The sequence below is a fragment of the Mastigoproctus giganteus genome, chromosome 5 (genome assembly GCF_048544385.1).
Source record: "Mastigoproctus giganteus isolate SK-2022 chromosome 5, ASM4854438v1, whole genome shotgun sequence".
In the NCBI taxonomy this organism is placed as follows: Eukaryota; Metazoa; Arthropoda; class Arachnida; order Uropygi; family Thelyphonidae; genus Mastigoproctus; species Mastigoproctus giganteus.
Window position 1 is genome coordinate 178,757,514 of NC_143579.1, and position 13,781 is coordinate 178,771,294.

At 35.5% G+C, this 13,781-nt stretch overlaps 1 protein-coding gene across 3 annotated transcripts in view; it reads left to right on the forward strand.

Annotated features, from left to right (window-relative positions):
* The window catches only part of LOC150085875 (intraflagellar transport protein 22 homolog), a 100,141-nt gene that overhangs the window by 85,111 nt on the left and 1,249 nt on the right, over positions 1–13,781 (forward strand). For 2 of the 3 annotated variants that reach the window (XM_090373551.1, XM_090373553.1), the window contains one exon: positions 5,635–5,735. In XM_090373551.1, the coding sequence (XP_090229677.1) occupies positions 5,635–5,735 (101 nt within the window). Of the gene's footprint in view, positions 1–5,634; positions 5,736–10,626; positions 10,777–13,781 lie in introns of those variants that run through there. The other variant, XM_090373552.1, reaches the window with a different exon arrangement.

Here is a 13,781-nt window from a genome sequence, read left to right on the forward strand (position 1 = left end):
GGACAAAGTTTGGGAACCTCTGCAGTATGGTCTTTAATAGCCAAGTAAGAAATTTTTGATCTTATTCTAAGATTACATAGGCCTATTGTGGTTTTGGGATCTGACTAATTGTGATCTTTAGTAATTTATGCATGCTGAGTTCAGAAATGAACATCCATCTTTCTCCAGCAGATACAGATTTTATACAAAATGTTATATTTTTCATATTCTTAAATAAAATATGCCACTATCATCAGATTGAATTTTCTGTTACTGCACGATGATTGGTGACTACTGGTTGTTGATTGTTTTAGCATGATCACGAACATAGAACCTTCTGGTATTGAGAGTGCACAACACAAGATTGATTGAGCTGACTTCTAGGATAAGTCACCCTTGTGCTGTTTTAGTTCATACATAAAAGTTCATGTAAACCTTGTTTATTTCTGTATTTTCAGTTTTGTAGTGCAGTGTAGTATGGCAACCTCTTTCTGCCATACTACACTGCACACTCTACAGTACATAAATCTGATACATACTGCATAAATAAACTTGATAAATTTTACTACATTTATGGTAACTTTTTTAAAAAAAAAGCAGGAAAACATTACATAATTTTGTAAAAAGGCATTTTGTGCATATAATAGGGTGCAATTAGCAAACAAGAAAAACCATGGGCTCCACACAAAGTTTGCTATTCTTGTTTTGAATAATTAGAAAAGGAATCAAGATAAGAAAAATGGTCTACCTTTTGCTATCCCCATGGTCTGGCTTGAATCAAGAGGCCATGGAGAATATTGCTATTTTTGCTTGTTTAAATTGCAAAGTTATAACACAAAAAATAAAAAGGAAACTATGTATCTAAATTTTCCAAGTACTGATAGACCCATTATATATGCATGGACCCGTAGACCTTCACCATAAACTTCCAATACAATTTAATCATCTGGTTGGACATGTACAGTATATGGCAACAGCAACTGTTCCCAGCATGAAAATGCATGTGAACAAAAACAGTTTGCATGCAATTAGAAAATGATTTAGTGAGAGATTTGAGTTTTCCAAAATCTTCCAAAGATTTTTAGATCAAGATTTCAAGCAAAAATCTGATCTCTCCAGGGACATTGTTTTCTACACACTGACACAGTGTGGAGTTCATTCCTTACTTTTGCTCAGGCAGGTTCATTTGTCTATTGCAGAAATATTTTCTAATTAATCACTAACTTCAGAGCTCCATTATATGAACAAAATGACTGGATGTGTGAAAACCTTGAACTTTTCAATATTGTTAAATATGAAGGATATAATTGAAGGGCATGAGGGTTCTATGTATGGTGTTGGTTCAGCAATCAGTTTAACACTGAATGTGTGAATGGGACAGCAGAGCATGAAGTCAGCATTAGATAAGAATGGAACTGGATACACACACTAACAGCCTTGTACTGGGTTTAAAAATTATAAATTATGAGTTTGGGACCTAATGAAAGTTCTGTTATTTTAGCATTAGCATTAGTAGAGGCATACGATGCAAGAAAGCAAGCTGCAGCACCAGCAAAAAAAACTCCCATTTCACCCCTCCATTCATTCCAAATGCCTGTCCAGCTCAGCCTTAAATTTATTTAGGCTATCAACTTCCACAACAAAAGATGGAAGTCTGTTCCACCAATCAACTACCCACTGGCTATAGGCAAATTTCTGCACATCTATTCTACAACTGTCTTTCCTCAATTTAAATCTATGCCCCCTTGGGTTCTTAATCTGAGCAAAAGGAAGAATCCCATCAGCATTTAGCTTGCTCGACCCACTCAAGGCCTTTACACCTCAATCAAATCACCTTGCATATGCCTACTCTCCAGGTGCTGAAATTTGCAGAACTTAAGCCTTTCTTGGTAAGAGCATCCCCTTTGTTCCCCTTACCAATCTTTGTTGCCCTTCTTTCGTTCTAGCAACACTACATCCTTCCTAAAATGAGGCCTCCAAGACCTGTAACGGTACTCAAGGTGTGGCCTGACCATTGCCTTGTACAACGGGATAATCACCTCCCTGCCCCTGCTAGCAAAATTCCTATATATCATTGACAAGACTCCATGATCTGCCCTGTCTGCCCATCTACACTGCTCAGTGAACTTCATATCTGACTGCCCAATTACCACTAGGTCTTTTTCACATTCCACTTCCCTGAGTGTAGTACCACACAGTTGGTACATTTCTCTTGGGTTATTGCTACCCATATGCATTTGTGGTACTTTGCATTTGTCAATGTTAAACTTCAAGTTAAAGTTGCCACTTATCAGCCCATTTGCCCAACTTAACTAGACCCTGTTGCAGTACCATACTGTCCTTAGTGTCATTAACAACCCTGCCAACCTTTGTATCGCCTGCAAACTTGGACATTAAGCCTGATATACCTTCATCAATATCATTGATAAATACACAAAACAACAATGGGCCCAGCACCGAACCCTGGGGGAACCCACTAATAACATTAGTCCATGTAGAGCAGTGTCCATTTATTACCACTCTCTGCCGTCTCCCACTCAACCATTCCTTTATCCATTGCAGCAACTTGCCCTTAATGCCATATTTCTCCAATTTGTATAGCAGTCTTCCATTTGCAACAGTATCAAAAGCTTTCCTGAAATCCAAGTATATGATATCAGAATTATTTTTTGCATCCAGTTCCTTTGTGACCACATCATAGTATCCACTAAAATTTATCAGACAAGTCCTCCCTTTAACAAACCCATGCTGTGTCTTAACTATTACTGCAGTCTTGTCTAGATGATCCGGCAATGCTTCTTTAATCAGTGACTCCATTTTTTTTTCCGGAACACAAGTTAAACTAACAGGTCTACAGTTACTTGTGTCACCTTTTGAATCCCCTCTGTGAATTGATGATACATTTGCACACCTCCAGTCCATGGGGACCTCCCCTGAATCTAAGGATGCTCTCGTAATTATGGCTAAAAGTTTGCTAACTTCCCTTGCTGCCTCCTTGAATATAACTGGATAGATAGATTCCATCCGCCCCAGGTGCCTTTTTTATGTTTAACTTCAACAATTTCTCCTCCACTTTGCTATTAGTTATTATAAAATCACTTAACTCCCTATTAGAGTGTGATAAACTTCTGGCATTCCCCTCCTTGCATAATTCCTCATGTGTGAATGTAGATGGAAAATACTCATTCAGTTTATCAGCTACCTGAGCACGATCATCAATATTCAACCTACCTATGTTAAAAAAGTGGTCCTTTCCTTCTAGAGTTCACATAAGTAAAGAACTCTGCTGTTTTTCTTTGCATCCTTTGCCAAAGATTTCTTATTTATTTGCCTTTGCCTGCCTAACCTCTTTTGTGATTTGATTACAGACTACTTTATGTGTGCCATAGGCTTCTGTGTCGCCTGATAATTTATATGCATCCCATACATTTTTCTTCTCTGCCACGAGCCTCATTAATTCATCTGACAGCCATTTAGGCCTAAACCTTGAACAGTATTTCTTAGTTGGAATGAAAAGCCTTGTAGCCTCCAAGATTAAGTCCCTGAAGGATTTCCATTTAGAATTTGCTGTTGATAACATCATCAGTTGTTCCCACTGTATAGAATTTAAAAACTGGCTGAGACCCCTGAGACCTTTACGAAAGCAAAAGCCCTTCCCTTTACCCTTGATGGTAGTTACATCTTTAAGTAAATCCCACATCAGTACATTGCGATCACTGCCACCCAGTGTTTCCTTTATCTCTAAATTCTTAATGCATGAATAATCACTGCTGATTATCAGATCAAGAGTATTACTCCCCCTGGTTACCTCTCAGACATGTTGGTGTATAAAACAGTCATCCAATAAATCCACAAAAGTCTTGCTAGTGTTCGAGTGACCAATCCATAAGTTCCACTTAATATCTGGGAAGTTAAAATCTCCAATTATAAGACATTCTTATTTACTGGCCCACTCTAGTTCTCTGCACAATTGTGCATTATACTCATCAGATTTATTAGGCCTATAACACACACCTACTCCCATTTTCCCTTTCCCAGTGATTATGTCACTAAACTGACTTAACATTGCATTGCCCACCAACGTCAATTGGATGCACTTCCTTAGATTTTTGTGTTTCTTAACTAACAGCATAATCCCTCCTCCCTTCCTGTCTGGTCTATCCTTTCTGTACACATTGTATTTCCCAAATGCCAATTCTGCACTACTTATATCTGTGTGACACCACAGCTCTGATATCCCAACAGTATCTGCCTTTGATGCCTTGATCATCACTTCAAATTCATCAAATTTATTTACTATACTTCCTGTATTGGTTTACATGCAAGTATACATGCACCCGTTCTTACTCTTAGTTACCCTAACACAGCCCATGTATTTACTTGTTCCACTATGGCTCCCAGCAGTCCTGGAAATCTCCAGCACCTTGCTTTCCAGGCTGCTGCTCATTCTAATAACAGCAGTGCAAGAATCACTTTTGTATCTGCCTGCGGCCACTGTTAACCTTTTAGTCTATGTATTCCCCCAAGCTAGCAGTTTTTCAACCCACCTAACACTGCCTTGATAGCATCAGCAAATATTCTTGCACCCTTTCTATTTAAGTGTACTCCATCTCTGTAGAAGCAGTCTCTCCTGTCAACAAGCACAGACCATGTTGAAAAATTTTATATGAAAGGCATATGCAAGACTGAGCTGTATAAATAAATATTGAGGTACACTCACTCATATACTTTTCGGATAATTAATTAAATTTATCAAACCTTAAAGTAAAAATAAATTGCACCTAGGCAAGTCTCTAAAACAAATCAGTCAGGCCAGATAGTTGGCATTTTGAAACCACTTTATGTGCCATTTTAAAGGCAAAGCTGGTGACATGATAGGACATGTAAAAGGAAGCAGGTAAGAAAAGCATCTACCTTTTGCTATTTCCATGATCTGGCATGAATCAAGAGGCCATGGAGATGATTTTTGTTTTTACTAGACTAAAGCGCCAGGCTGTGACATTAAAACTAAAAAGGATATTTTGTATCTGTTTGCTAAGTGCCTGTAAAACACATTGTGGAAAGAAAGCTAATGACATGGCAAACAGTAAAGAGACCAAGGTAAGAAAAAGGAACTACCTTTTGCTATACCCATACAAGAATAGCAAAAGGATTTAAAAGTTTTTTTTTTTTTAGTAAAACATTTTACAAGTTGTTTACATTGTTTCCAAAAGACGTAGAATTTATTCCAAGAAATTGAAATCTGGCAAATCTGCATAAATATTCACTTTGTATTAATATTCTGATGTATTTTTTAATTTTAATTGATTTTAGGTAATTTTATTTTAAATATGTATGCAAAATTGTTATTAGGATAAATTTAAAAAGAAAATAAGGAAAAATGTGTTTTTTTTTCCCCCCCAATTGTGGAAAAGCTTTACATGATACAAAAAAAAAAATGGATGTCAGTTTTTAATACTGGAAAAGATGTTGCCTTTCCCTATTCTATTCTAATATGGTAACATTATTAGAATAAAAACCCTATTCTACAAGTTTTGGTTTCAGACTTGTTATGAAGAACACTGAATGTTAATCAGTGGAATTCAATTTTAAATTGAATCACACTGAATTTATTTATTAATATTTAATATTTAGTGGTTTATAATTTTCTTTTAGGTATGCTAATTTTGTCCAAGCACAAGGTTTGAAAGACAGTCAGTGTGTGGTGTTTTGCCATCAAAAGTTAGGAAAACCAGAGGGACATGCATCACAATTATGTAAATCATATATATATATATATATTTTTTTTTTAATAGCATATTAACTTATAATTTTATGGTATTTCCAGGTTTGTGGCCATAGCAAATTTCATGCTTTATTTGGCTTTTCAAACTATCCATTTTAACTTCATGAACTTGTGTTTTTATTTAGCTTCATCAGGTCTGCCAAGGTGGTGGGGGAGCTAATGCACTATTTTGCCATATTTACCTAACATATATATTTTTCCTCCCTTTAATTTTTATAATTTAATTTTTGAGAAGAAAATCAAGGGAGAAGCAGAAAATAGTATCCTATGTTAATTACATAATTTTAATTATGCTCGCAAATATTTTCATTTTCTTAGTAGTGTTCCTTACAAGAGACATTCACGTGCATGCACGTGCACCAGTAGTCTCCTTTCCATTCCTCTCCTCATCTTTATGCTCTTCTCTGCATTTTCCAAATTTAAAATTAACTTAGTTAATTTTGGTTTTATTAATATCTCAATCCTTAAACCCAATGACAGGATTCATTAAGGAATCCTGTTATTAGCCAGTTGCAGTTAAACTTGGTTATATAAGCATCACGGGACTGGGTAGTTTTGCTCAATATAGCCTTTATTTGTAATACTTGTGAACCTAAAAACATGCATGTATTACTATAGTAAAAATATTGATGTAGTAACTAAAAGTGAATAAGTAAATACAGGTAAATAAATAAAATTAAAAAGTATACATATTTAACATATGAGAACAACATAAAAATGCATATAAATTAAACACAAATTTAGTAAGAAAATAAAAAGGGGGGGTCTTACATATTACTCCCCTTTTTTAAAAAATTAATTTAGAAACTTCATTGATTTCAATTTGAGATGTCTTAGTTTTCTTTTTATTATACTTAATGCACTGTCAGAAATGTCATTATTTTCAAAAAATTCGATTCAAGGCTCCCTGAGCTTGTAAGTTGGCACAGATTTTGTAGATTGTATCATCAATCTCCAACATCTGATTGTTGTCTTTATCACCATCTGCTTTGTTTAGTAGATTTTCTATTATATCACTCTGTGTACAAATTCCAGAAGTTATCAGATCACCATCCACATGAACAGAATTGTCAGTGATTTGAATGGTAAAAATTCAGTCATTCTGACAGCAGTAATAGATCATCTTCAATAATGTTTTAGTCCCTAACAGAAAATTCTCCCAATGAATTCCAGATTTCTGAAAACAATTTCTCGCCATTTGAAGTATAACAGTATTCCATACATATTTCTTCAAACAAAGTGATTCCAATACAGAAAACAAAACACCATCATGTAATCCTTGTTCTCTTTGATCAGTCAGTTGGCTGCAAAACTGATTATATTTGGAGACAAAAACACTAGTTTTAAGTTGAATAAATCCTGCATGGACAGTTAGCTACCAGTAGTAAAATATTTTCTATTTGTTTTCCTTATGTCATTGTTCCACTTTTATGTATTGTTGAAACATCAGAAGTCATCCCATACCTTCTTATTAGTTGCATAAGCAATTCAATAAGAAGCTTCTTTACATTTTTGAAATGGCATGATTTCTATGATTTTCCAATAACAAAAATTCTTTTTTTTTTTTGTCGGTTCATCTTGTTCACAGACACATTACAACTGTTTAATTGGGTTTTTAGGTTTTTTGTCAGCAACACATTTTTCACCTTTAAATTGAAAAGTTGCATCAGGCATCATGTTATAAAACACTCCAGTTTGTCTACATTGTAGATGCCCTCATCCCTGTAACTTTTCTTACATTCTGCTTAAAAATTTTTTACCCATTCACTTGTCATTTTATAATCTGGTGATAGAGTTTCTCCACTAACTGTTTCAAAAGCAATGTTATGTCTTCAAATTATCATTCCATCTGTTATGTGTGTGTAATTCTCATGCTCTTAATTGTTTTGCAAATTTTTCTGCCCTTTTAAAATAGCAACATTTATGGGGGAACCAGCATTCCTTTATAGTTTAAATTATTCCACTTGATCAATGTAATCCAAGTCATATTTCCTCTGTTTTTTTGTTTGTAATGAGATTTTTAGTGCAGATAATGATAAATAAAATATTTTCACAATTCAACATTTTCCTTACCATGGCCTAACTCTCAAATGATCTCAACTTTTTCATGAATATACAGATGCTTCCTTTTATTTATGAACATGTCACTCATCCGAAAGGCAAAATCTATTTTTCTTATCACAAATTACAGTAAAATCTAAGTACAGTACTGTATGTGATGCTGCTAAATGGTATAGCAAGTTTGATTCACACTGAATGCTCATTGCACCCCTCCTGCAAGACTACTAGGTCAGTGGAGTTTACAATAAATCAGTCAATACAAATGTTAATCGTATTTAGCAGTCACAGGCTTGAACCCCGGTCCACTCAAAGAGCATGTGCTACTACACTTGCACTTCTGACCACTCGGCTATGTCAAGCATACTGCGCATATGATCATGTCCCCGAAAACAAATTATGAAAAAAAGTAGTGTTCAGAGAACTTGCAATTTCATATTGGAAACTGGAAAAAGTGAACACTGCACATCCTGCTATTGTATTTCCAAGAGGGAAAAATAGCTAAAATTGGAGGTACATCCACTTCAAAATATTCAGTATTCAGTTGCAGAGTAATTTTTGTAAACAACAGGGCTTGTCAGAGACTAATTACTGTAGACATCCAGTTTCCCAGCTAGAGATGCAATAAAAGAATATACTGTATCAGTGGAACACTAATTATAGCTACCACTGGAGAAGAATATGGCTACCATTTGTCAAGTGAATTTACTCCCTCCTGTCATGTCTGGGCAGGACTGTAGGCACTTTCAAATTTAATCATAACTTGTGACTTTCTCCCAACATTGCCTTGTACTTGTTAATTAAATCCTCAGATCTCGCACTCTTAATATTATTAGTGCCAATGTGTACAACAACACCTTTCATGCCCTTAATTACATTAGTTACAAAGTAAACAGTGGCACATGACATCCTTTCTTCAACTAGAAGTTACACTTAGGATAGTAAAAACTGCTGAGGGCTTAACTAAACAAAAATATATGTGAATTGACAAGTTATTTATGGAGAAATCGTGTGATTTCACTTCAGCACTATGATAGGCCAGACAGTTTGGTTTTGATCGTTTTCTCAAAAAACACCGTAAATTCTAGGGCAACAGAAATAAACATGCAGAAAAATTAGGAAATCAGTAGGACAAGTAATGGCACCAAACGAAAAAAATTATACAGTTTAAGAAAAGTTAAAGATTATCGAAAGAGTTAAGAGTGGCAAAATAAAATATAGTATATTTCTCAAGTATGGAATTGCAGAAGAAACAATCTGCAGTTGGATGAAAGAGGAAGAAAAATTGCATTCATTTTTAGGCTCTGTAGAAGATGAAGTAGGCCTCCAAAGAAAGAAAACTGGTCCACATCACAGTGAAAACAGTGATGTGGACCAGTTTTATAGAAGTGATTTCTATAGAAGCATTTCAGTTGTGTAGGAGTACTGAAAAATGGGGTAATTTTGAAAACACAGGCACTTAACCTCCATAAACTACTTGGTGGAGATGATGACACATTTAAAGATTTTGAAGGGTGGCCTTGGAGATGGACGGCTCTTCATGGGATATCCTAGGTTAGTCTTGTAGGAAAACCTGCATTTTGTGACATTGCAGCAGCAGAAGTGTTTCCTGAATTTCTTTGTAATGTGATTAAAGATAGCAAATTTACATATGAACAGTTGTACAACTGTTCATCTGTTAATGGTTTGAAAGAGCATTTGTACCATCAGTGAGATGCCACTTGCTTCCAGAAAAACTTGAAGAAAGGCTCTGTTGCTGTTGGATTACTGCCCAGCTCTTTGTTTGGCTAATGTCCTGAAATCAAAAGATGGCAAGGTCAGAGTCATGTTTCTGCCAAGAAACACAACTGCACTAATTCATCTTATGGATCAGGGCATTATTCAAGTTGCGAGCTATTTATTGAGAACTAATTCAAGTTATAGAATTTCCAAAAACATTAACACTGAAAGATATCGTATATAATATTGGATTAGCATGGGAGAAAATAAGCGCAATAGCAATTAAAAACTGCTAGAAAAATGTATTGGAAAACACAAGATCACAAATAATACTCTTGAATTAGCAGAATTTTTAGAAGAAGCAAAGGCTGCTTTTAATATACTTAGTAGCAGTCTTGGAGAAAATTATGTGGCTGCTTGGAATGAGGTGGATTTGGAAGCTCCAATTGGGCATTACCCGAGCAAGGAAGAAATTGCAGTTTCTGTGAAGTCGGAAGACGGTCAACAAACAAAAAACCAGTGACATAAGGAATGACTCAGGAGATAGTGTGGATGATTCAAGTAAGCAAAAAGGACTAGAAATTAACAAAGTGCTTGAAAACATTAATGAGATGATGGTATGGTTACTAATGTCAGTGAACATCTTCATTTATTTCATTTGACCACTGTTAAGAATTATTTGCAAAAAAAATATTGTCATCAGTTCTGGCCAACTAAATTACATATTTCAGAATGGATGCATAAAATGTAAGTCTGTAACAGCATTGTGTGTTAGCAGAATGTAAAGGTAATAATATAACTGTTAATATTTTGTCTTTACATCTGTAAACTTAAAACATTAATAAATAAAGTATTTATTTACTAAGTAATGTGTATTTATATAAAAAAAAACTGGAAAAGAGGTGGTAAAATTTTTGTGGCTGTAATGCGCTTGCTTATAGTGTGGGTATTAAAGTTTCCGCCTGACACCTGTGTTATATCAGTGTTGCACTGTATAGCAAAATAAAATATTTTATAGAGGAATATAGTGATATGTATGCTGTATGTATATTTTTTAGATCACAATATATATTGTTGTTGCCTAGCATATCTGAGTGAGAGCTTACATGTCTCAGTAGAACTCTTCCTTTGTTCTCAAGAAAAAGATCAGTAAATCCCTAGTTCCTTCTAGAAACCTCAGGCTTCTCAAGAAATGTGGAATCAGCAATATTCTTAATGGCACTGAAGACGGTCTACTCAATTGGTAATGATGAGTGTGACAATAGTGAATTTTTTATATTCCACAATGGGTAAATTAATTCTACGCTAATATTTTGTCTAGTAAGTAAGCACTAGTATATATATTTTATATATATATAAAATGTAAGTTAAATTAAAGTAAGACAGTAAGAAGGAAAAGCACTGCAGAAAGCAAATACAACTAAAACCAATTAGAAAAGCAAAAGGGAAGAGAGGAAAAAAAAAAAAAAAAAAACAAGAGAAAAAAAGAATAATGTGGAAAGAATACATACCAAAAATTTTGAATATTTTAAATAAAAGGCACATATATCATGAATTTAAAAGCCAATAAAGAATAAATTTAGACTGGTGCACTCTTGATAATACTGGGGCTACATAATGTGAAATATCATAACAGTGATACTGTAAACTATTCACTAAAAACAAATAAATGGAACAACCAAAAATAGAGAACAGACAACCATTGAGTCCCTTATCATCAACCCAAGATACAACAGTGGTCATGAAAATTACTGCTTTTCAAATGTTATCCAAATATATGTAATGAACAGCAACTAACAAACTAATGCCAGTCTCCCAATATAATAGACCTTCAGAATCTCCTAATACAGTAGATCTGCACACAACAGTAATTGTATGCAGTAAAGAAATAAAGACAAGAAAGCTTATGCATTTACACAGCACCAATCCAAACCACCAACAAGAGACTGAAGTGAAGTCTTAAAAAATAAAAACCAGAAGTAAACAGTTTCTTTATTTCTTTTGTCCCTTTTTACTTTTCTTTATAACTTATTGTTACAATATCTTAAATGACAATATCTCACACACTCAGACATATGGAGTTCTGTAGTAGATGACCCAAGAGACACCCTCTCTTCACTGCTGTGAATGCTGCAGTGTCAACAACACGCTGGTTGGACATTGGAGGACTAGAAATGAAGGTGCTGGTCGGATAAGCCGAAATATTTGGTGCAACATGCTGATGGATACCTTTGTGTGTGGTGCAAGGAACACAAGTCCATGGAACCATCATGCATGGTGCCCACTATCTAGGCAGGTGACAGTTGTTGCTTAACATGAGTATGTTTTGCTAGCAAAACATGCAGTCGTTGTATAATGGGCATGTTTTTCTGACAAGAACTAGAACCCCTGGTGTGCATGGACTAACATTTCACTGGTGAGCTCTACTGGCAGCTCCTGAAACACTGTCAGATGAACTATTGAGGCACATGGCAGAAAAGAAAGGTGTATGGGATGCATATAAATTATCAGGTGATACAGACGCCTATGGTAGATATTAATTAGCCTGTAATCAAGTCATAAAGGTGTTTAGGCAAGCTAAGGCTTTTTATGAGGGATCTGGAAAAAAATGCAAAGAAAAACAGCAGACTTCTATGCTTATATCAACAGTAGAAGGAAGGGGTTGAATCACATTGGACTACTATGGATTAACTGTTGATCCTGCTCAAGTTGCAGTTGAATAGGTATTTTGTATCTATATTCACACATGAGGAATTTTTTAAGGAAAGGGATGCCAGAAGTTCATCAAACTCTAATGAGGAGCTAAATGACTTTGTGATAACTGAAAGGAAAGTAGAGGAGAAATTGTTGAAGATGGACATAAAAAAGGCACTTAGGGTGTATGGAATCTATCCAATTATGTTAAGGAAGACAGCAAAGGAGGTAAGCAAACCCTTAGCTATAATTATGAGAGCATCCTTGGATTCAGGGGAGGTCCCTATGGATTGGAGAAGTGCGATATATCCCCAATTTATAAAGGGAAATAAAAAAAGCGACATGAGTAATTACAGACCTGTTTGCTTAACATCTGTTCCAGCGAAAATAATGGAATCACTGGTTAAAGTAATGCAGGATCAACTGCACAAGCATGCAATTATACTGCAATTACAGCATGGATTTGGCAAGAGTTTGCCATGTCTAACCAATCTGATAGGTTTTATGATGCTGTGACCAGGGAACTGGATGCTAAAAATAATTTTGAAATCATATACTTAGATTTCAGGAAGGCTTTTGATACAGTTGAAAATAAAAAACTGCTGTACAAACTGGAGCAATGTGACATTAAGGGCAAGTTACTGCTATGGATAAAGGGATGGTTAAGTGGAACAAGACAGAGAGTGGTCATCAATGGGTACTGCTCTTCATGGACTAATGTTATCCAGTGATAACATTAGTCCAAAGGATTGTGGAGAATATTACATTGGAGACACAGAATGTGGGTTTAAAGATCATGTGGGGGAACATACTACAGCAATAGAGACTGCAGACTATGAGAAATCTGCTGTGGCTGAGCACTTCTGGGAGGAGAACCATTAAATTTCTCTAGGCAATGTCATCATTGTTGATGATTTGCATAGGTCTTAGCACCAGAAATGGCTCGAGAGCTTACAAATTTGTCCTTCAAAACATAATACCATAAACAGAGAAAGGGAGGTCTACATTCACCCCCTCCCCTTTGGGACTGTAATTCTTGGTTGGGATGAGGCATTCTCACCCACTGCTACTGCATGTCTGACAAGTATTGAAATCATATAACAAGTATTTTCTTTACAATCTTTACCCATACAATCTTTAAACCTATATTATGGACTTGTCAGACATGCTGTGTGTAGCTACTGGGGCAGAGATTGCACATGGTCATGTCAAAGGTAAAAGATCCTGTACCTCTCAAGGGTACAAGTGGAATTGTATATGAGATCAAATGTCCAGTTTGTGGGGAGCATTATGTTGGAGAGACAGAATATAGGTTTAAAGATTGTATGGGAGAACATACTAGAGCAACAGACTGGGAAATATGCTGTGGCTGAGCACTTCTGGGAGGAGAACCATCAAATTTCTCAAGGCAATGCTGATTTTCTCCAGGTCATTGCTGATTGTTCACGTAGATATTGGCACCGGAAATGGCTTAAGAGCTTGTGGATTTGTTCTTTGGAACATAATACCATCAATAGAGAGAGAGGGGAGAATCTACAGTCATCCC